Source organism: Nematostella vectensis, chromosome 8, assembly GCF_932526225.1.
Source record: "Nematostella vectensis chromosome 8, jaNemVect1.1, whole genome shotgun sequence".
NCBI lineage: Eukaryota > Metazoa > Cnidaria > Anthozoa > Actiniaria > Edwardsiidae > Nematostella > Nematostella vectensis.
In genome coordinates this window covers 13,469,914-13,491,145 of record NC_064041.1, presented here as the reverse complement: position 1 = coordinate 13,491,145, position 21,232 = coordinate 13,469,914, and the positions used below count along the sequence as shown (strand labels likewise).

The 21,232-nt window shown below is 43.2% G+C and overlaps 2 protein-coding genes across 3 annotated transcripts in view; one reads left to right on the top strand and one right to left on the bottom strand.

The window, feature by feature from the left end:
• LOC5516239 (rhodopsin, G0-coupled) overlaps positions 1-6,983 on the bottom strand; it is a 14,518-nt gene extending 7,535 nt beyond the window's left edge. The window contains exon 1 of the mRNA XM_032386057.2: positions 6,839-6,983. The gene's annotated coding sequence lies outside the window, so the exon portion shown is untranslated. The remainder of the gene's footprint in view (positions 1-6,838) is intronic.
• Positions 2,636-21,232, top strand: LOC116620296 (MAM and LDL-receptor class A domain-containing protein 1). Of its 2 annotated transcripts, XM_032386059.2 has the most exons (11): positions 2,636-2,787; positions 10,144-10,231; positions 11,429-11,476; positions 14,858-14,965; positions 15,962-15,982; positions 16,194-16,340; positions 16,753-16,878; positions 18,441-18,567; positions 20,247-20,373; positions 20,991-21,064; positions 21,159-21,232. In XM_032386059.2, coding segments are annotated over exons 2-11 (864 nt in total). In that variant the 5' UTR covers positions 2,636-2,787; positions 10,144-10,146; the 3' UTR covers positions 21,160-21,232. The 2 variants fall into 2 exon arrangements, with proteins under 2 accessions (XP_032241950.1, XP_032241949.1); XM_032386058.2 differs by lacking the exon at positions 2,636-2,787 and having other exon boundaries at positions 10,083-10,231.

Genomic DNA, 21,232 nt, shown 5'->3' with positions numbered 1-21,232 from the left:
ACAGCTTACAAGGGCGACGCCTTTAGATCCTTGCTAGCCCACAGCTTACAAGGGCGACGCCTTTAGATCCTTGCTAGCCCACAGCTTACAAGGGCGACGCCTTTAGATCCTTGCTAGCCCACAGCTTACAAGGGCGACGCCTTTAGATCCCTGCTAGCCCACAGCTTACAAGGGCGACGCCTTTAGATCCCTGCTAGTCCACAGCTCACAAGGGCGACGCCTTTAGATCCCTGCTAGCCCACAGCTTACAAGGGCGACGCCTTTAGATCCCTGCTAGCCCACAGCTTACAAGGGCGACGCCTTTAGATCCCTGCTAGTCCACAGCTCACAAGGGCGACGCCTTTAGATCCCTGCTAGCCCACAGCTTAAAAGGGCGACGCCTTTAGATCCCTGCTAGCCCACAGCTTACAAGGGCGACGCCTTTAGATCCTTGCTAGCCCACAGCTTACAAGGGCGACGCCTTTAGATCCTTGCTAGCCCACAGCTTACAAGGGCGACGCCTTTAGATCCCTGCTAGCCCACAGCTTACAAGGGCGACGCCTTTAGATCCCTGCTAGCCCACAGCTAACAAGGGCGACGCCTTTACATCACTGCTAGCCCACAGCTAACAAGGGCGACGCCTTTAGATTCCTGCTAGCCCACAGCTCACAAGGGCGACGCCTTTAGATCCCTGCTAGCCCACAGCTAACAAGGGCGACGCCTTTAGATTCCTGCTAGCCCACAGCTCACAAGGGCGACGCCTTTAGATTCCTGCTAGCCCACAGCTTACAAGGGCGACGCCTTTAGATTCCTGCTAGCCCACAGCTCACAAGGGCGACGCCTTTAGATCCCTGCTAGCCCACAGCTAACAAGGGCGACGCCTTTAGATCCTTGCTAGCCCACAGCTTACAAGGGCGACGCCTTTAGATCCTTGCTAGCCCACAGCTAACAAGGGCGACGCCTTTAGATCCTTGCTAGCCCACAGCTTACAAGGGCGACGCCTTTAGATCCCTGCTAGCCCACAGCTTACAAGGGCGACGCCTTTAGATCCCTGCTAGTCCACAGCTTACAAGGGCGACGCCTTTAGATCCTTGCTAGCCCACAGCTTACAAGGGCGACGCCTTTACATCACTGCTAGCCCACAGCTTACAAGGGCGACGCCTTTAGATCCCTGCTAGCCCACAGCTTACAAGGGCGACGCCTTTAGATCCCTGCTAGCCCACAGCTTACAAGGGCGACGCCTTTAGATCCTTGCTAGCCCACAGCTTACAAGGGCGACGCCTTTAGATCCCTGCTAGCCCACAGCTTACAAGGGCGACGCCTTTAGATCCCTGCTAGTCCACAGCTCACAAGGGCGACGCCTTTAGATCCTTGCTAGCCCACAGCTTACAAGGGCGACGCCTTTAGATCCCTGCTAGCCCACAGCTTACAAGGGCGACGCCTTTAGATCCCTGCTAGTCCACAGCTCACAAGGGCGACGCCTTTAGATCCTTGCTAGCCCACAGCTCACAAGGGCGACGCCTTTAGATCCCTGCTAGCCCACAGCTTACAAGGGCGACGCCTTTAGATCCCTGCTAGTCCACAGCTCACAAGGGCGACGCCTTTAGATCCCTGCTAGTCCACAGCTTACAAGGGCGACGCCTTTAGATCCCTGCTAGCCCACAGCTTACAAGGGCGACGCCTTTAGATCCCTGCTAGCCCACAGCTTACAAGGGCGACGCCTTTAGATCCCTGCTAGCCCACAGCTTACAAGGGCGACGCCTTTAGATCCCTGCTAGCCCACAGCTTACAAGGGCGACGCCTTTAGATCCCTGCTAGTCCACAGCTCACAAGGGCGACGCCTTTAGATCCTTGCTAGCCCACAGCTCACAAGGGCGACGCCTTTAGATCCCTGCTAGCCCACAGCTTACAAGGGCGACGCCTTTAGATCCCTGCTAGTCCACAGCTCACAAGGGCGACGCCTTTAGATCCCTGCTAGTCCACAGCTTACAAGGGCGACGCCTTTAGATCCCTGCTAGCCCACAGCTTACAAGGGCGACGCCTTTAGATCCCTGCTAGCCCACAGCTTACAAGGGCGACGCCTTTAGATCCCTGCTAGCCCACAGCTCACAAGGGCGACGCCTTTAGATCCTTGCTAGCCCACAGCTTACAAGGGCGACGCCTTTAGATCCTTGCTAGCCCACAGCTCACAAGGGCGACGCCTTTAGATCCCTGCTAGCCCACAGCTTACAAGGGCGACGCCTTTAGATCCTTGCACGTAGACTTCAGTTTGAGAATGGGCCCGATGACTTCAAACTTCGAAATTGCCAGTCAGAGTGATCGGGTGACTGAATCCAACTATCACCATTTTGTCATCTTTTTTTTTCTAAGGAATGCAACATGATTCGGAACCTTTATATTTGTTGTAAACAGGCCTCGTCTTAGGGGCAATATGCTTGTCACTAGTGTTGATTGTAATAAAAGGAGTTGTTAAGTATAGTTAGGGCTTGATTACGCTAATTTAGAGACAAAATATAGAAACCCCTATTTAGCGGTCAGCCTTGGTCGCTAAGCTAAGTTCCGAGGTTCGACTTTAGTTTGATACTGGTCGGAAATTGAGTGTTTTTAGCGAACATCCGGGTCGTTTGTGACGTATTTCCGGTTCAGCAAAAATTATGGCAAGTAACCTTTTAGCTGTGAAGTAGTTTGTCTGTCAAATCTTTTCACAACAGAAACACTACACACGGGAAAACACGAATAAGAGTTTGCCCTGTGAATCCCCAAGCATCCAAGACTTACTATCAATCAAGCAAGCCATAAAAAACTGAGGTAAGAAGGGGGTTAACGAGCATATTTTAGCTGATCATTCAGCAAAACTGCGCCACACGAGTCAAAATTTGAGTTGAATGACACAAACAAAAGCTCTGATATTTGCTCGCTTGCGTGTATATAGTATTTTTAATCGTTATACCGATTTTACACTTGGTACATTGAATGTTTATCCTTATACCACATATTTATTGTTAAATTAAGAATTCCCCCTGTTTGTTATAATTTTGCCAGCGGGACCGGGGAGGTTGATCGATAAAATCGTTAATCGTGTATCGTTATATCGAGCATATAGTTAATCGAGCATCCTCGGGGACCCATGGCGACGCGGAGACCGGAAGCAAACGTATGCGCGAAGATGAAAGTAATAGGAGGAAAAGACGTCTTTTCCTCCTCATTCTTTCTCGCGAGCTTCCTGTGTTCCCGATCTCCGCTACGCCCTGGGTCCCCGAGAATGTTAATCGAGTGTTGTTATACCGATGTATCTCGCGATATTCTTGTTTTTGCCAGTACTATCGGTCCAAACGGATCTTTAGGAGAAAATTATTAGAAGTAATTCCTATTCGCTGCCAATGCAACTAGATATAGTAGGCGTTCAACGCTAACCAAAATTTAGCTATAGTTTTAAACAATAAACTAAGTGTTATTATGAGTTGAGACTGAAGAAACCTTATTAAAGACAAAAAACATGTTTTTTTGTGAACCATATTTATACTCTGGTAAACGAACACGGCTTTATGGATATTCTAAGTGTTATGTCAATATTGACGAAAACAATAAATCTTGATATGACAATTGAACACTTTTCGTGAATCGAGAAATAGGGGACTTGCGCTAAGAGATCACTTGACCTTTCTGGGTGGCAAATTTAGACCAAAATAATCACAGAAATGCGCCCATCACACCATAGTCTCCTGTGCAGCCGTCGCTAGTCTCGAATCCCTCCCCTGACACTAAGCACAGCTGCGCAGGAGACTAGTTAAAAAAATTCTGGCTTTTTTCGTAAGCACCGAATAAGTAGCTTTTTGTTGCTGTTATTTTGCCGCTGAAAGCCACCAAGACAGTTGCGTGCATTTTGACCACTGCCTCGCGAGGCAAAAAAAAAAAAAAAAAAAAAAAAAAACACAGTTCAAGAGGTGAGAATCTCGCCTCAGTTGCTCGCGAGACGTGATTTCGTTCGATCGACGTCCGCAAACTATGAGGCAGTGAGCCTCATAGCACACGTGAAATTTTCCTCACCGTGTCCGTCGGGCTTTAGCGCATATCCCCTATTAGCGAAATCAAAAGCGAAATCTATTTGATGCTAAAAGATGTGTTGTAATAAGAAGCACGCGCTCTTCAATCACGTTGTCACGCACTAAAAGATGCACCTGCCGTATAAAATACCAATCTGTGCGGGGGCGCGCAGGGGCTGCACCTGCGGTATAAAAGGCCGTGCCGGGCAGATGGCGACACAGGTAGTCCAAGCTCTTTATTTGTTCCTATTGATATTTTACAGTAAACATAGGGCGAAAATAAAATTAGTGAAAAAAAACTTGTTGAAAAGACGTGTGTAGTGTTGTGTTTATGTTTATTTTTTGCATTTTCTCCGGCCGTATTAAAGCGAATTCTTCAAGATTTAAGATTCACGATTTGAACTCTTACCAGAACTTCTCTACCTGTGATGGCGACTCACTCAAACCGTCAAGTAGTGCAGAGCTCTACCAACTTTTTTTCAATGTGTCATAAAAACTGAAATTTTTCGAAGAAATAATAGGAACATAATAAATTTAATACCCTACACACCTTCACAAACAATCCCCGACCATTTTGTGGTGAAAAAAGAAAGATAATTATAATATAATTGACTTTATTTTGAATTTTTGCCCGCGAAAAAATGCCGGCGTCTTTTGCAAGGTTTTGACAATGCCTCAATCACCTTGACCTAATAATTCGCACGAAATCAAAATTTGCTAAAATCAAAATTTGCTGAACGAAGACTCGCTCTTATTTTCTAGCTAATCTTTTTTGTTTTCTTCCCGCTTGTTTTAAGCAGTTAGAGTTGTTTTGAGTTAGTCTGTATTTTACCAGACTAACCGCGCACGAAAGTGATATTTTTTTTCCGAGAGATAAAAATGGCTCTGTTTTACCAACTTCTAATTCATTTTACCGGCTATTTTTAGTATTTTGAGATATCATTAGGTCGCATTTTGATGTTATTTGGGACTGATGATTATTATCCTTTGATAATACGGATTCTTTTTATGGGTTTTTTGAATTTATTTTAAGATAGAAAACCGAAATTAATAGTTGCGTTAATGGCAGAGGCTCTTCCAGTCTACTGACAATTAAATCCATTTTGACCATGGGCACGCGCCTGTTATACCGCAGGTCCTCAAGGGTAACACTGCGACAGTGCTAAATAACGTATGCGCATGCGCGTGATCTGGCGAAAACAAACAAAATCTCAGTGTTGAATCGTTCGAGTAAAGGTACGAAAGGCTGACTTCAATCGCTGTTTTCACTATCTGTACAGCATTAAAACCATACTGAACAAAAAATGACAGATTTTTTTGATGATGAGGGAGTCATAAAGAAAATGTTAGCCTTAAGTTTGGTCTAGTTTTTTTTAGCATTCGCCAAAATGTTACAGTTCGCCGGTAAAACGCCGCCATTTCAAAACAAAAAGAACCGGTTTAACCACGCGGTACTTCCTAGTAAACAAGTAACTTCCTCCTGGTATGCAATAACACGTTCGATATATCTTGACCGAACTGGGGCGGTTGCATGTTGCATGAATTTAACGTATTCAGGGGCGGTAAGGACAGATTTTGTTAGGCTAAACTTTAAAAATAAACCACGAAGTTCCCTCTTCTTTAGAAAGGTGACGTTTTCTCAGCATGTTTACTGAAAATAAATCTGATCATAATTTAATATTAAGAGTCACTAGCCTGTAGCGCACGAACTCGACGCGCTAGCCTAGACCCACCCGACTCAGGTTCGGTCATAGGAGTTTGCGCAGGGTGCACGCCCCCCCCCCCCCCCTGGCGGCCATTTCTTATTAGGGTTTTTCAAATACTATGCTTTTTCCAAATGATGCTTATGACTGCGCACCTTCCCCCCCCCCCCCCCCCCCCCCTCGGCAAAACCTGGGAACGCGGCTGCGACTACTAAAACTAACAATAAAGATGTTACAAAAAAACACAATAAGTTACTTATATTCCCTGAGCAGATCAGAAAATCTAGCGAAAAATCAAACAAACAAACAAACTTTGCCTAAAAGAGCCACTTGAAGCGAGCAAGCTACACGCCAAAAAAACCGATAAGAAAAAAAAACATGTTAACTTAATGGATATTAAATGGTCGGTTTGTTAACAAACGGCTATATATGGATATATTTTTCTCCAAACGCTGCATTAAATTGAACACAATATCTTAACACAATAGTTCAATACTTTTAATGCAAAAGGACTATTAGTTGTTATAGCAAAGAAGCTAATTTCGATACATTATGTAAAGAAAGCAATAAAAATGACCATTTGTTAGCTCTAGACTAGCTTTTTGCAATCAGACTAATTTTCGCAAAATGGAATGTCGTAAGCGGTTGGTTTGTTGATGCATAAAAGCATAAAACAAGCACATTTTCAGTCTCCATTCGCAATAAGGCTTATGTTAGCAAAATAACAAGTCTCCTTACGCCTGATCACCCACAAGTGGTCTGTTGTTCTTTTCTTCTTTTCTTTTTTTTCAAATCATTGCATGACTGTGTCATCTTATTCGTACCATACCTGTTATTCGCCTTTCCTGTTTTTAAATGTCTTTTTTTTTTGTTCACCGTGATCGCAAAGTCTGCTAATTTATCTAGACCGGTTCTTTTCGCTTTAAATCGATTTGTTCTTAATTCTCTGAAAAATAAGCAAATTATAAAAGCTGTGTTAAAATTTGTCCCAAAATTGAGTACTCTTTTCTTTCATTAAACCGTGGGATTTGGTTTTTCGGCAATTGAACATATCATGGGAGCAAAATAACATGACGCGCTTGCATTTTCTACCCTTTTAGAGTTACAACATACCTTTCGATCACGCACGGCAAACGGTCTACTCTTGCATCAAGAAAAGTCGATGTAAAATGATTTTAAGACTTAATAGCGCTCTTTTCATGTTTGTCTGTGAAATGGACACTCCGCGAGAACAGGAAAGGAAATGATTTTAGGATAATTTTATTCCCGCTCACTTAGTGCACGATGCCACACCATGGGGACCGGAGATAGATATCGTCCAATAGGAAAGCAGCGAAGTCGAAAACGTCTTTACAATTATTTGCTACTAGCAACGGATCGGCAAAATTGCTTATACGACCTCCCTCGGGAAAAAATTGTAATCGAATAGTTGATTATTCATCAAGAACACTTGTATAAAAACGCGAAAATGAAAAATATTATTCTTGTAAGGGTTTTTTCATTTGATGTTCTTATGTGTAGGCCCGCGCTCACAAAAAAAGCACTTGAGAGATATCCCTATCCACAGATTTTTCAAATTAACAGGTTTGATTACCATTTTGTCTGGGCTCCAGACGTTTTGCCTTCGAAAACACGATAACTCGACAAATTGAGTGAGACGACATGTCTGATTGAACGTCATTAGCCAACTTGAGTGGCAGATGCTATAGCGCGCATAAGAACACAACGGAATCTTTCTCAGGGGCGGACACGAGGTGGATTGGGTGGATATCTTCCCCCCTTTTGAGTAAAAAAAATCGAAAAGTCACTTTGTTTGGAAAAAATGTCCGAGGGACGGGAGGTACTGTCCATTCTTCCTCGCCAGCTTGACTTTGCTGACGCGACAAATCCAATTCAGCGTGAAGAACCACTGGATGAGTTATACGCCGTCTAGCCTGCCATTTATCCACCCCCCATTTTGAAATCCTGGATCCGCCCCATGGCCCCATAAGTGGGGGGGGGGGGGGGGCGAAAGTTGGGGGCATATCAAACATATTCCCCACGGATAGTGTCCTTCGTATGGATTGCCTTATATGGGCATAGATGCCCATATTTAGAAGAGCTAAAGTTCTCCCGCTCCCCGATCTCCAGAAAACATGGTGAAAAATACTGATTCCTGTCAATTTGAGACTCGCGGCAAAAATTATTAAGCAAAACTTGCTCGCTTGGTCAAATCTTTTTCTTACTAATCCTATAAAGTCCTTAGACCCAGGCCTCCAAGAGATTGACCGAGCAGGTTTTAAGGTCACCCAAATATTGATATGGGGGGGAAGGGGTGGGTAGTGGTTTCAGGTGGAAGGGTGGTTTCTGGTTGTTCTACAAATTTGTCCTCGGTTGCATATGTACCGCTTATAACCCGTTGTTGGTTTAAAAAACGTTTATATATAAAGAAACATCCGCTGAGAAAAGTGTGTGTGTGTGTGGGAGGGGGGGGGGCCCTCTGCCCCTCCGCTTCCGCCGCCCCTGTTCCTAATTATGGAGTTCAGCTCGTGTCAATCAAAACTTTGAATGTCGCATGCTGATTGATAGCTTTCCTATAACCTTGTATTGACCATGGCACTCTTTCGATTAGTTATTCTATTCTTATGTATCCTATTCGAATGTTATCATGATAAGTTTAGTTTAGTTTAGCTTAGTTTATTGGCTTTGTCACACAAAAAAATGCTACGGTTTACAATAGGAAATAAACAAAATAAAGAAAATAAGAAACAATGTGACGGGAGAAGAAAACAGGGCGTAAGCCCCAATTGAAATTCTTTCCCAACAAATTACAAACAATAATAATTCTAAAACGAAAATAAAAATTGAATTACATAAATTTAAGATCTATGAAATTATGGAGGTTGGTAAAAGGCAAGTTTCTCTAAATAGTGAGTTGTCAGCTGATACCTGAAAGACGAAAGCGTAGTGCAAGATTTCATAAGTGAAGGAAGACTATTCCAAAGTTTGACAGTTCTAGGGAAATACGAATTAAACTTGACACTTGTGCTTCAAGCTAAAGTGTTGGGTATTGGCAATATTCATAGGTTTTACGAATAACTCCAGATCACCCATGTAAACCCATGTAACGAAACGTTTATTTAATTTGATGTAAGCGATTCGAAATGAATGTAAGCAATTCGAATAAACTGTTGTGAATTAATGAAGCGATTTGACTTTTGTGTAAGGGATTTCGAATTTGATGTGATTCATTAGTATGATTTAATGTGATTTATTATGTTATTGTAACTGAATATCAATAATGCAACACTTTTTGACTCCAAATTTGGTAACATGGTCCTAAAGAGATTAGGATTACCTCTACCAGTCACATACATTCATTTCAAGGTTGACGTTTTATTTGTTTTTGAAGGCTGTATTTTCAAAAAGTTGATATTTTCAAGATTAACACTTTCCAAAGTTCCGATGTAATGGTATTTGGCACCTTTGATTAAGGTCATTGAGGCCCGTAGGATAGAATAAAAAAGGGGTGGACCATCAAATAGAAAAAATTGGTATCTTATAGTTCTAAGGGCTTTACGTAATATGGGGTAAATTCTCCATTAGAAAACGAATAATTTGAATATATGAAGATAGACTTAGAACGGAAGATACTACTCAGAAACCGTCTGAGGAAAAAATCCGCCGTTAAAAAAGACGAAAATGAGATGATACTTTAACAAAGGAAAAATAGTAAAGTACTATTACGACATGATTTTATATGAATATGTTCACTCTGACCATTTAAAAAAATGGGATGTAAGTTTTCGGGATTATGATTGTGGCAATATAACAATCATAACACTTCGATATAGATATTAGTTTATAATGATACAAAGTTTAAAATAGTTTTGGTCGATTTTGACCCTAATTTGATTTTTTTTAGATAGTGGCATTTGTTCGTGAGACTATCTGACTATAGTAGCTTTAACACATAGTAGCTAAATTCACGTTTTCAATCAATCCCGTTAAATGGAGCCATGCTAGTTGAAACTGATTTTAATCTCCCTTCGATTTATGAGTTTATCAGCTTATTGACTAGTATTGAATGGAGAATGAGCAAACGGGGGATGATTTCCTATCAACAAAAAGTAAATACTTTGTAAAAACAGGGGTATTTGCCTAACTATCTGCCCAAACACCCGATTCGATAATCTTTTATAATCTTATCAAAACCCCAAGATCAGCAAACATGGCACAAGACAAGCTATTGTCCCTCAATGGTCCTCAGCAAAGCGACCAAACACAATCGTGTGTGCTAATCATTAGTTCTCAATCAAACGCGGCGGACTTGTTGATTCCGCTTGGCTGCGTCATGCAGGTGGGGTAAATATGGGTTGGTATTGCCCTCAGTGTTGAAGCCTAATTGCACACTTTGTTTTTTCTCGCGAACTCGGTAGATCATGGGGCTAAAGTGGATATTCGTACTGCTCGGAGCCTTGGCTCTCTTTTATGTCACATGTGCTGAGGAGGACACTGAAATTGAAGGTAGGAAACTAAGCCTGTAAAGTAGGCAATTCTCGAAGGCGACAGTTGAACTAGGAACGAACACGAAGGTGTTCGCTAACAAGGGAGTTGGCAGTATTTTACTGTACATACGTGTGAAAACCGTGTATAATACATCACCAGGGTCCTGATACAATTTCGGACATTTGAAAAAGACAAGCCAGTTTGACACTGAAATCAAGGGTGGTAGTGTTAAATAGTTATGAATCAGGCTAACCATGGCGAACTTTGAAAGTGCGATGATCTTGAGTATAAAATATTTTTTGGGTTTCTACTGTTTTTAAGCAGCTCTTATAGAGTGACACGCGCTACCGTGGCCGCCAATACAAAGTGTTATAGAGTGACGCGCGCTACCGTGGCCACCAATACAAAGTGTTATAGAGTGACGCGCGCTACCGTGGCCACCAATACAAAGTGTTATAGTATGACGCGCGCTACCGTGGCCGCCAATACAAAGTGTTATAGAGTGACGCGCGCTACCGTGGCCACCAATACAAAGTTTTATAGTATGGCGCGCGCTACCGTGGCCGCCAATACAAAGTGTTATAGAGTGACGCGCGCTACCGTGGCCACCAATACAAAGTTTTATAGTATGACGCGCGCTACCGTGGCCGCCAATACAAAGTGTTATAGAGTGACGCGCGCTACCGTGGCCGCCAATACAAAGTGTTATAGAGTGACGCGCGCTACAGTGACTAACATTACAAATTGTTATAGTGTGACGCGCGCTACCGTTTAAAATAAGGACAACATGGTATGGCAGACCTAGACAGTCGTTCTCGGCTAACCCTTTAAGTATTGCTGTAGTTATCAGGTGCATGGCTGAATAAACACGCCTGTGTTGAGTATAAACAAACTTCGATTTAAAAATCGAAAGCGAATGGCCCCTAAAAAACAACAATATTTCATCAAAAGATTATTGCAATCTCAAAATATTGTGAGATAAGAGGAAGGAGAAAGGAAAAATCTTCCGTACGCCAACGCCGCCTTGTTCCGCCATGTTCTCGCGACTCGTTACGCTGACCTTACGCCCTCAGTTCCCGAGGATGGAAATTGTATAATCGTCTTAAGATAGAGGCTATATCTAATAGTAATGGGGAGAACTACAATGGACTAGCTATTTGATTTAATCATAGTATTTATAACATTGATGTTTCTGCATTTTTCTTTTGTTTTTAGCTCCAGAAAATGAAGAACTCGAGGCTCCCGCACGTGTCAGAAGGCAAAGTAAGTGCAAGCAAATCAATCTTGTTTGAGAAAACTGTCGTTTTTCTGGCTCGCTCGGTCAATTCCTTATTAGGTAATGCTCCGTGTAAGAAATAGGCAACCCAACGTCAAATGCAAGCTGGCATGTCAAAAATGCCTTTGTTTATTCTAGAAATTTGATTGGCCAAGACAAAACTTTTTAGCATAAGATACAGATGACACAACATGATTCATAATATTTTTTTAATATTTTGGTTATAGGGTTAATTACTATGCCTTATGTTCTGCATGCATGTTTGGTATAAAAAATATCCTATGTGGGAAAGCTATAATAAAGCTTTTTGCCGCAGACAATGGGGCTTTGCCTTATACGGGGCATTACTTAAGACGTTGCATACAATATTTTGAAGTCCGCTTCAATTATTTTTAGGCTAATATGTCGCCCTAGATCCGTGTACGTCGAGAATTGCCACGGAACTTTGCAGGAATTTGTGTTTATGTACCATTTTACAGGCCGCAATTTTGAAAACTAGGCCCAGACCCCAACGTGTTCCAACATCACAGGTCTCCCGCGCGCTCTTTTCAGGCTCTTTTAGACCATTTAGAAAAACGACAGCCATTGATTGATATGAGGAGGGGAGGCGACACATTTGGGTTGCATAATGTGACGTGTAACAAGTGAGGGTTACACCACGATTATTTAGGTGGTGACAATTACACCACGTGACGTGGTACGTGTAAAGGCTACATCACGTGACGTGTTCGTGTAAAGGCTACATCACGTGACGTGTTACGTGTGAGGGTTACACCACGTGAGGTATCACATGAGATGGTTACACCACGTGACGTATTACAAGTGAGGGTTACATCGTGTGACGTGTTACGTGTGAGGGTTACACCACGTGACGTGTTACAAGTGAGGGTTACACTCACGTGACGTGTTACAAGTGAGGGTTACACTACGTGACGTGTTACGTGTGAGGGTTACACCACGTGACGTATTACAAGTGAGGGTCACACCACGTGACGTGTTACGTGTGAGGGTTACACCACTTGACGTGTTACGTGCGAGGATCACACCACGTGACGTTTTACACGAGAGGGTTACATCACGTGACGTATTACACGAGAGGGTTACATCACGTGACGTATTACAAGTGAGGGTTACACCATGTGACGTATTACACGAGAGGGTTACACCACCTGACGTATAACAAGTGAGGATCACACCACGTGACGTATTACATGAGAGGGTTACATCACGTGACGTATAACAAGTGAGGGTTACATCACGTGGCGTGTTACGTGTGAGGGTTACACCATGTGACGTGTTACGTGTGAGGGTTACACCACCTGACGTGTTACAAGTGAGGGCTACACTACGTGACGTGTTATATGTGAGAGATAAACCACGTGACGTATTACGTGTGTGGGATACACCACGTGATGTTTTACATGAGAGGGTTACACCACGTGGCGTGTTACGTGTGAGGGTTACACCACGTGACGTGTTACAAGTGAGGGTTACACTCACGTGACGTGTTACAAGTGAGGGTTACACCACGTGACGTGTAAAAAGTGAGGGCTACACTACGTAACGTATTACGTGTGAGGGTTACACCGAGTGATGTATTGCATTGAGAGGGTTACATCACGTGACGTATTACATGAGAGGGTTACATCACGTGACGTATAACAAGTGAGGGTTACACCATGTGACGTGTTACGTGTGAGGGTTACACCACCTGACGTGTTACAAGTGAGGGCTACACTACGTGACGTGTTATATGTGAGAGATAAACCACGTGACGTATTACGTGTGTGGGATACACCACGTGATGTTTTACATGAGAGGGTTACACCACGTGGCGTGTTACGTGTGAGGGTTACACCACGTGACGTGTTACAAGTGAGGGTTACACTCACGTGACGTGTTACAAGTGAGGGTTACACCACGTGACGTGTAAAAAGTGAGGGCTACACTACGTAACGTATTACGTGTGAGGGTTACACCGAGTGATGTATTGCATTGAGAGGGTTACATCACGTGACGTATTACATGAGAGGGTTACATCACGTGACGTATAACAAGTGAGGGTTACATCACGTTACGTGTTACGTGTGAGGGTTACACCACGTGACGTATTACACGAGAGGGTTACATCACGTGACGTATTACAAGTGAGGGTTACACCATGTGACGTATTACATGAGAGGGTTACACCACGTGACGTGTTACAAGTGAGGGTTACACTCACGTGACGTGTTACAAGTGAGGGTTACACCACGTGACGTGTAAAAAGTGAGGGCTACACTACGTAACGTATTACGTGTGAGGGTTACACCGAGTGATGTATTGCATTGAGAGGGTTACATCACGTGACGTATTACATGAGAGGGTTACATCACGTGACGTATAACAAGTGAGGGTTACACCATGTGACGTGTTACGTGTGAGGGTTACACCACCTGACGTGTTACAAGTGAGGGCTACACTACGTGACGTGTTATATGTGAGAGATAAACCACGTGACGTATTACGTGTGTGGGATACACCACGTGATGTTTTACATGAGAGGGTTACACCACGTGGCGTGTTACGTGTGAGGGTTACACCACGTGACGTGTTACAAGTGAGGGTTACACTCACGTGACGTGTTACAAGTGAGGGTTACACCACGTGACGTGTAAAAAGTGAGGGCTACACTACGTAACGTATTACGTGTGAGGGTTACACCGAGTGATGTATTGCATTGAGAGGGTTACATCACGTGACGTATTACATGAGAGGGTTACATCACGTGACGTATAACAAGTGAGGGTTACATCACGTTACGTGTTACGTGTGAGGGTTACACCACGTGACGTATTACACGAGAGGGTTACATCACGTGACGTATTACAAGTGAGGGTTACACCATGTGACGTATTACATGAGAGGGTTACACCACGTGACGTGTTACAAGTGAGGGTTACACTCACGTGACGTGTTACAAGTGAGGGTTACACTCACGTGACGTGTTACAAGTGAGGGTTACACTACGTGACGTGTTATATGTGAGAGATAAACCACGTGACGTATTACGTGTGTGGGATACACCACGTGATGTTTTACTTGAGAGGGTTACACCACGTGACGTGTTAAGTGTGAGGGTTACACCGTGTGATGTGTTACGTGTGAGGGTTACACCACGTGACGTGTTACAAGTGAGGGCTACATCACGTGACGTGTTACGTGTTAGGGTTACACCACGTGACGTATTACAAGTGAGGGTCACAACACGTGACGTGTTACAAGTGAGGGTTACACCACGTGACGTATTACGTATGAGGGTTACATCGTGTGACGTGTTAGAGAATGAGGGTTGGACCACGTGACGTTTTTGTGTTTTCATTTCATAGGTGCATGTGCTGACAAGCTGAGTTACTGCCAAAACTGGCCCCAAAGCTACTGCGACCAGTACAAAGCCTACATGGACGCAAACTGTCCCAAAAAATGCCGCGTATGCTGTAAGTACAGGCGTATATCAAGGCCAGCGTGTGAAAGCAGATTCACCGAGCCCCGGTCTGAATTCTTTTACTGCCTTCAGATAAGAACACGCAAATGACACGTCATTTTAAGCAGCATTTCACCTGTACCACTATGAATTTCTATCCTTTGTACGGTAACACGCTCGATGCAATTGGTCCCACAATAGCGTAGCCAGGAGAGGGCCAATGGGGTCCGCCCCCCCCCCTCCCCTTCCAAAAATATGTCATATAAACGGTTTATACCAAGACACAGGGGAAGGGAGTGTTTTTTTTTACCTTCTCGTAATAGTGCTTGTATAAATAGCAAAAAAACATTCCTATCCATCTGAAATCATAAATATAACTTGAAACGAAGATTAATGATGCTATATTAAAGGTACCATGCCAATCAATGACGTCACAGGTGTCATATATTGTTGTCATAGAAACAGTGTCACCAATAATATATGTCTTCCGCAAGATAATAAGATTGTCGAAAAAAGACATACAGAAATACGTATTTAAAAAAACAGAAATATTGTACGTTTCTCCTCACTAACGGGACGTCATCGTGACGTCATAAAGACAATTTTTATTGTATATGAAAAAATACGAATATTGAATACGGTATCAAAAAATAGGCTATTTACAAGCATATGTCATCAAATGACGTCATAACGACGTCATATTGTGCTGCTATGGCAACACAATATACTATTTTGTTTCTCTATGTCAGATAATGTATCTTTGAAAATTTGGTCATAAAAGCTCCAAGAATAATCAAATTAGAAAGCGAAATTATCGACGACATTTTTGTACAGAACTTAGTGGGAAATTGTTGTTTAGGAGGTAGCGACGCCCGTAGTTCCGGATCAATAACAGTTATCGTCCGCCCAGAATTCATTTTTGTTTTTATATTGCTTCATATGTTCGCGAGAAAGCTATGTTGATTCAGCTGTATTTTTGTACTAAATGGTATTTGCTTTGATGTTTCAGCAAGTCCCACCGTGCCACCAGGTGAGAAATACCCTTTTGTTGTTGTTATTATCACAACATTAATTGGTACTCCCATATCACCGTTATCATCTAATCACAACTGCATCCAAACAATTTTATATCACCACTTCTTAACAGCCCGATCACCATAAGAATTACCATCAGCATCATCACCATCATCATCACCACCATCATTGTAATCCTCGCTCTGACATGAGATAATATTATGCAGCTTGTGCGGATAAAAGTCAGCACTGTGCAGGCTGGAAAGCAAGTGGATATTGCAAAGGACACTACGAAGATTACATGAAGAATAATTGCTTCAAGACCTGTGGGTACTGCGGGGGTGGCGGAGGAAGCGGAAGCGGAAGCTGCTCAGGTAATAAGCGACATGTACTAAGAGATCACGTGACTTTTTGGGTGGCACACGCGCGCGCTCCGGCTTTTGGCGGGAAAAAACAAACAAGGAAAAGGAAATTATATTCAGCGAAAACGAATCAGCATGAAAGTTTCTATGTTAGAAATAGCTTATTTTAATCAAAAAGATTTTTTCGTCGCAGGAGCTAGGGAGTTTAGAAAATGAAAAGAAAATGGAGGAATGAAATAAAAAAATTTATATAGCGTGTTTCTGCAATCTGCATGCTTGTTCGCGAAGTTACTGCTTGCTTTCTGGCTTGTTATTTGGCTCTATGTCGGCTCTAAAAAGGGCACGCAGAGGTGAAGGTAATTTTCAAAATCCCAGTCTGAATAGGGTTAATACAGTTAATAACGTGTTTTTTTTTTGTTATTAGGAAATGAGAGTAACAAACTTAAAGCTTGCAATTTCGACGTGGATACGTGCGACTGGTACCAGGTTCCCTTTGATGACAACGGTGACTTTGAGCTGAAGTCAGGGTCTGGCGCAAATGGCGGAAGCGGTGAGTAAATGGCATAAGCAATGTCAAGAGCAGCCGTAAAAATCACGAGGGTAGCCGTAAATAACACGAAGACATTCGTAAATAACACGAGGGCAGTCGTAAATAACACGAGGGCAGCCGTAAATAACACGATGGCATTCGTAAATAACACGAGGGCAGTCGTGTATAACACGAGAGTAGTCGTAATTAACAGGAGGGTAGTCGTAAATAACACGATGGCAGCTGTAAATAACACGAGGGCAGCCGTAAATAACTCGAGGGCAGTCGTAAATAAGAAGAGGGCAGCCGTAAATAACACCAGGGCAGTCGTAAATAACACGAGGGTAGCCGTAAATAACACGAGGGCAGTCGTAAATAACACGAGGGCAGTCGTAAATAACACGAGGACAGCCGTAAATAACACCACGGCAGCCGTAAATGACACGAGGGCAGTCGTAAATAACACGAGGGCAGTTCGTAAATAACACGAGGGCAGCCGTAAATAACACGAGAGCAGACGTAAATAACACGAGGGCAGCCGTAAATAACACGAGGGCAGTCGTAAATAACACGAGGACAGTCGTAAATAACACGATGGCATTCGTAAATAACACGAGGGCAGTTGTAAATAACACGAGGACAGTCGTAAATAACACGAGGGCAGTCGTAAATAACACGAGGGCAGTCGTAAAAAACACGAGGAAAGTCGTAAATAACACGAGGGCAGTCGTAAATAGCACGAGGGCAGCCGTAAATGACACCACGGCAGCCGTAAATAACACGAGGGCAGTCGTAAATAACACGAGGACAGTCGTAAATAACACGAGGGCAGTCGTAAATAACACAAGGGCAGTCGTAAATAACACGAGGGCAGTCGTGAATAACACGAGGGCAGTCGTAAATAACATGAGGGAAGTTGTAAATAACACGAGGGCAGTCGTAAATAACACGAGGGTAGCCGTAAATGACACCACGGCAGCCGTAAATAACACGAGGACAGCCGTAAATAACACGAGGGCAGTCGTAAATAACACGAGGGCAGCCGTAAATGACACCACGGCAGCCGTAAATAACACGAGGACAGTCGTAAATAACACGAGGGCAGTCGTAAATAACACGAGGGGAACCGTAAATAACACGACGGCAGTCGTAAATAACACAAGGGCAGTCGTAAATAACACGAGGGCAGTCGTAAATAGCACGAGGGAAGTTGTAAATAACACGAGGGCAGTCGTAAATAACACGAAGACAGTCGTAAGTAACACAAGGGCAGTCGTAAATAACACGAGGACAGTCGTAAGTAACACAAGGGTAGTCGTAAATAACACGAGGGCAGTCGTAAGTAACACAAGGGAAGTCGTAAATAACACGAGGGCAGTCGTAAATAACACGAGGACAGTCGTAAATAACACAAGGGCAGTCGTAAATAACACGAGGGCAGTCGTAAATAACACAAGGGCAGCCGTAAATAACACAAGGGCAGTCGTAAATAACACGAGGGCAGTACCCAGCTGGTTCTACTGCACCACCCCCCCCCCCCCCCCCCCCCCATCCAGACAATTCCTTATTATTCTTATTTCCAGGTGGCTTCCTGTCTGCGAGTGAACGTGGTACTTACCAGCTGGTACTACCCCTTGAGCTGGTTCTACCACACACTCCAAATGATAAAGGCAAAGACATGTGTCTTCGCTTTCACTACAAAGGCAATGAGTAAGTCTGGTTGGATTAGTCTTTTCGAGTATTTTGTTTGCGGCTTAGATAAACGAGCCTGGAAAACTATATTAGATGTACATTTAGTTTTATTTCTTACTCCACTTTTACACTCGTTTGAATCTCTAACCTTTAAAGCTAGCGATAAGCCTTTATGAAACGGAAATAAGAGTCGCTGAAAGCCCCTTTCTCTCTAACACTCTCACAGGGTTTCGACCAGATGTCCCTGAGTGTTGCTAAGATTGGTCACGTTTTTATCCAACAATCAGCGCAGTCAGTTATTTTTTTTAAACTCAGCGACAACTCGCTCATCAACTCGGATTCTTATTTGAACATGAATTGCCGTATTAGGCCTCAAAATATTGAAGGGGAATAAAACAGAAACATTAAGGAAATATTGCGGTCACAGCCTCTATATATATTTTGTATATATATCAATCAATAGCTTTGGTTTTTCTAAATGGTCTTAAACAGCTTGGGGCGAGCGCGCGGGAGACCTGTGATATTCAAAAAACGTTAGTAACTAGGCTCCATTTCAAAGATGGCTGCCAGCAAAATCGTAGTAAACAAGAAATCCTGCAAGTTGACGTGGAAATTCTCGACTTACAAAGCTGTAGAGCGATAAAAAAGCGAAAAAATGATTAAGCGGACTCCAAAATATGTTATATAATTCCTTATAAGGAAATGACCAAGCGAGCTAGAAAAACGACAGTTTTTAAAAGAAGATTTATCGATCTGTATATTTTGTTTAAATATTGGGAGTGGGGGGGGGGGGGGGGGTACTCCCTTATATGGGCTATACGGGGACGTGCCGCTGGACAGGGTATGGTGTTTGACCTCTCTGTCCTAAACAGGGTATACATTTCAGGCCTGTCTGTCCTAAACAGGGTATACATTTCAGGCGTCTGTCCTAAACAGGGTATACATTTCAGGCTTCTCTGTCCTGAACAGGGTATATATTTCAGGCCTGTCTGTCCTGAACAGGGTATATATTTCAGGCTTCTCTGTCCTGAACAGGGTATATATTTCAGGCCTGTCTGTCCTGAACAGGGTATAAATTTAGGCCTGTCTGTCCTAAACAGGGTATACATTTCAGGCCTCTCTGTCCTAAACAGGGTATACATTTCAGGCCTCTCTGTCCTAAACAGGGTATACATTTCAGGCCTCTCTGTCCTAAACAGGGTATACATTTCAGGCCTCTCTGTCCTGAACAGGGTATACATTTCAGGCCTCTCTGTCCTAAACAAGGTATACATTTCAGGCCTCTCTATCCTGAGCAGGGTATACATTTCAGGCCTCTCTGACCTGAACACGGTACATAATTTTAGGCAAGGCTGTCCTAAACAGGGTACCGATTTGGTTGCCTTGCAAAAACTCGTAACCGCTGATCCCGCCGCCGATCTGATTGCCTTGCTTGCTCTCACATGCTAACAGGGTCCTAAAATAAAGGGTGTTGTCCTAAACAGGGTTTTTTTTTTTTTTCAGAATTTTTGTCCTAAACAGGGTCAGGTTTCAAAAACCCCAGCGGTACCCCTATACCCAAACATACTCTGAGTACCCCACTCTTTTCGACTCTTATTAAATCTCATCTTTGTTTGGTCGAGGATTTCGGGTTTGTTAGGATGCCTATGACATCATATACTTTTTACATGACATTGGGTTTGTCATATTTCTTTTAGCGGTAAACTAAAAGTATATGAGGTCCCCAACTCAAAGGCCTCTAATACAGAGAAGATGAGCATAGACGTTTCAGGAGGAGCGTGGAAGTGTGGACGCGTTACCGTTAACGTGGGGCTTGGAAACCAGGTAGATTGTCATCATCATTTCCATAGTCACCATCATCACCATGGTCATAACCATCATCACCAAGCCACTATCACCAAGCCACCATCCCTACCACCATCTTAATAACCATCACCATCCCATTACCATCATCCTCACCATCATCACTAACCATCACCATTATCAAAATTATTATCACTACCATCACCATCATCATCATTATCACCATCACCTTGACCATCACCATCATCATCATCATCATCATCATCACCATCATTACTAACCATCACCATCATCATCATCACTTCACCATCACAATCATCATAACCATCAACATTAACCATCGCCATCCTCAAAATCATCTTACTATCATCACCATCATCACTATCACCAAAACCATCATCATCACCTTCATCATAATTACCATCACCATCGCCATCATGATTACCATCACCATCACCATCACCTCCACTATCACCAAAACCATCACCCTCACACTACAATCGCCGTCATCACCACCACCACCACCACCATTACCATCACCACCACGCCATAACATTTTAGAAGAGATGACAGGATTGTCTTGTGCACAGTGTTTTCTAGTGTTTTGTATTGAGAAGAATGTTCATCTACTCTTTCAGTTGATGATTGAGGCATCCGTCTCTCAATCGGCTATTGAACTCGATGACGTCAGCTTCGCGGACGGTCGATGCTAGTGAGTATACTCCGCTGACACGACATGAAGTATGCAGACGCGATATTTAGCTTTTCTAATAATAAGCTAGACATCTATTTCTTTTTTTTTTCAGATTTCTGATTGTTATGCCATTATGTATGAGAAATATCAGCGACTCCATAAACAATAAAGTCATTGAATCTCTAA

Excerpts from the sequence above, each read along its gene's own strand:
- LOC116620296 (XM_032386059.2), top strand. The coding sequence starts at position 10,147 with ATGGGGCTAAAGTGGATATTCGTACTGCTCGGAGCCTTGGCTCTCTTT. Across the intron at positions 11,477-14,857 it reads CGCACGTGTCAGAAGGCAAA|GTGCATGTGCTGACAAGCTG; the intron begins GTAAGTGCAAGC and ends TTCATTTCATAG. Across the intron at positions 20,374-20,990 it reads ACGTGGGGCTTGGAAACCAG|TTGATGATTGAGGCATCCGT; the intron begins GTAGATTGTCAT and ends CTACTCTTTCAG.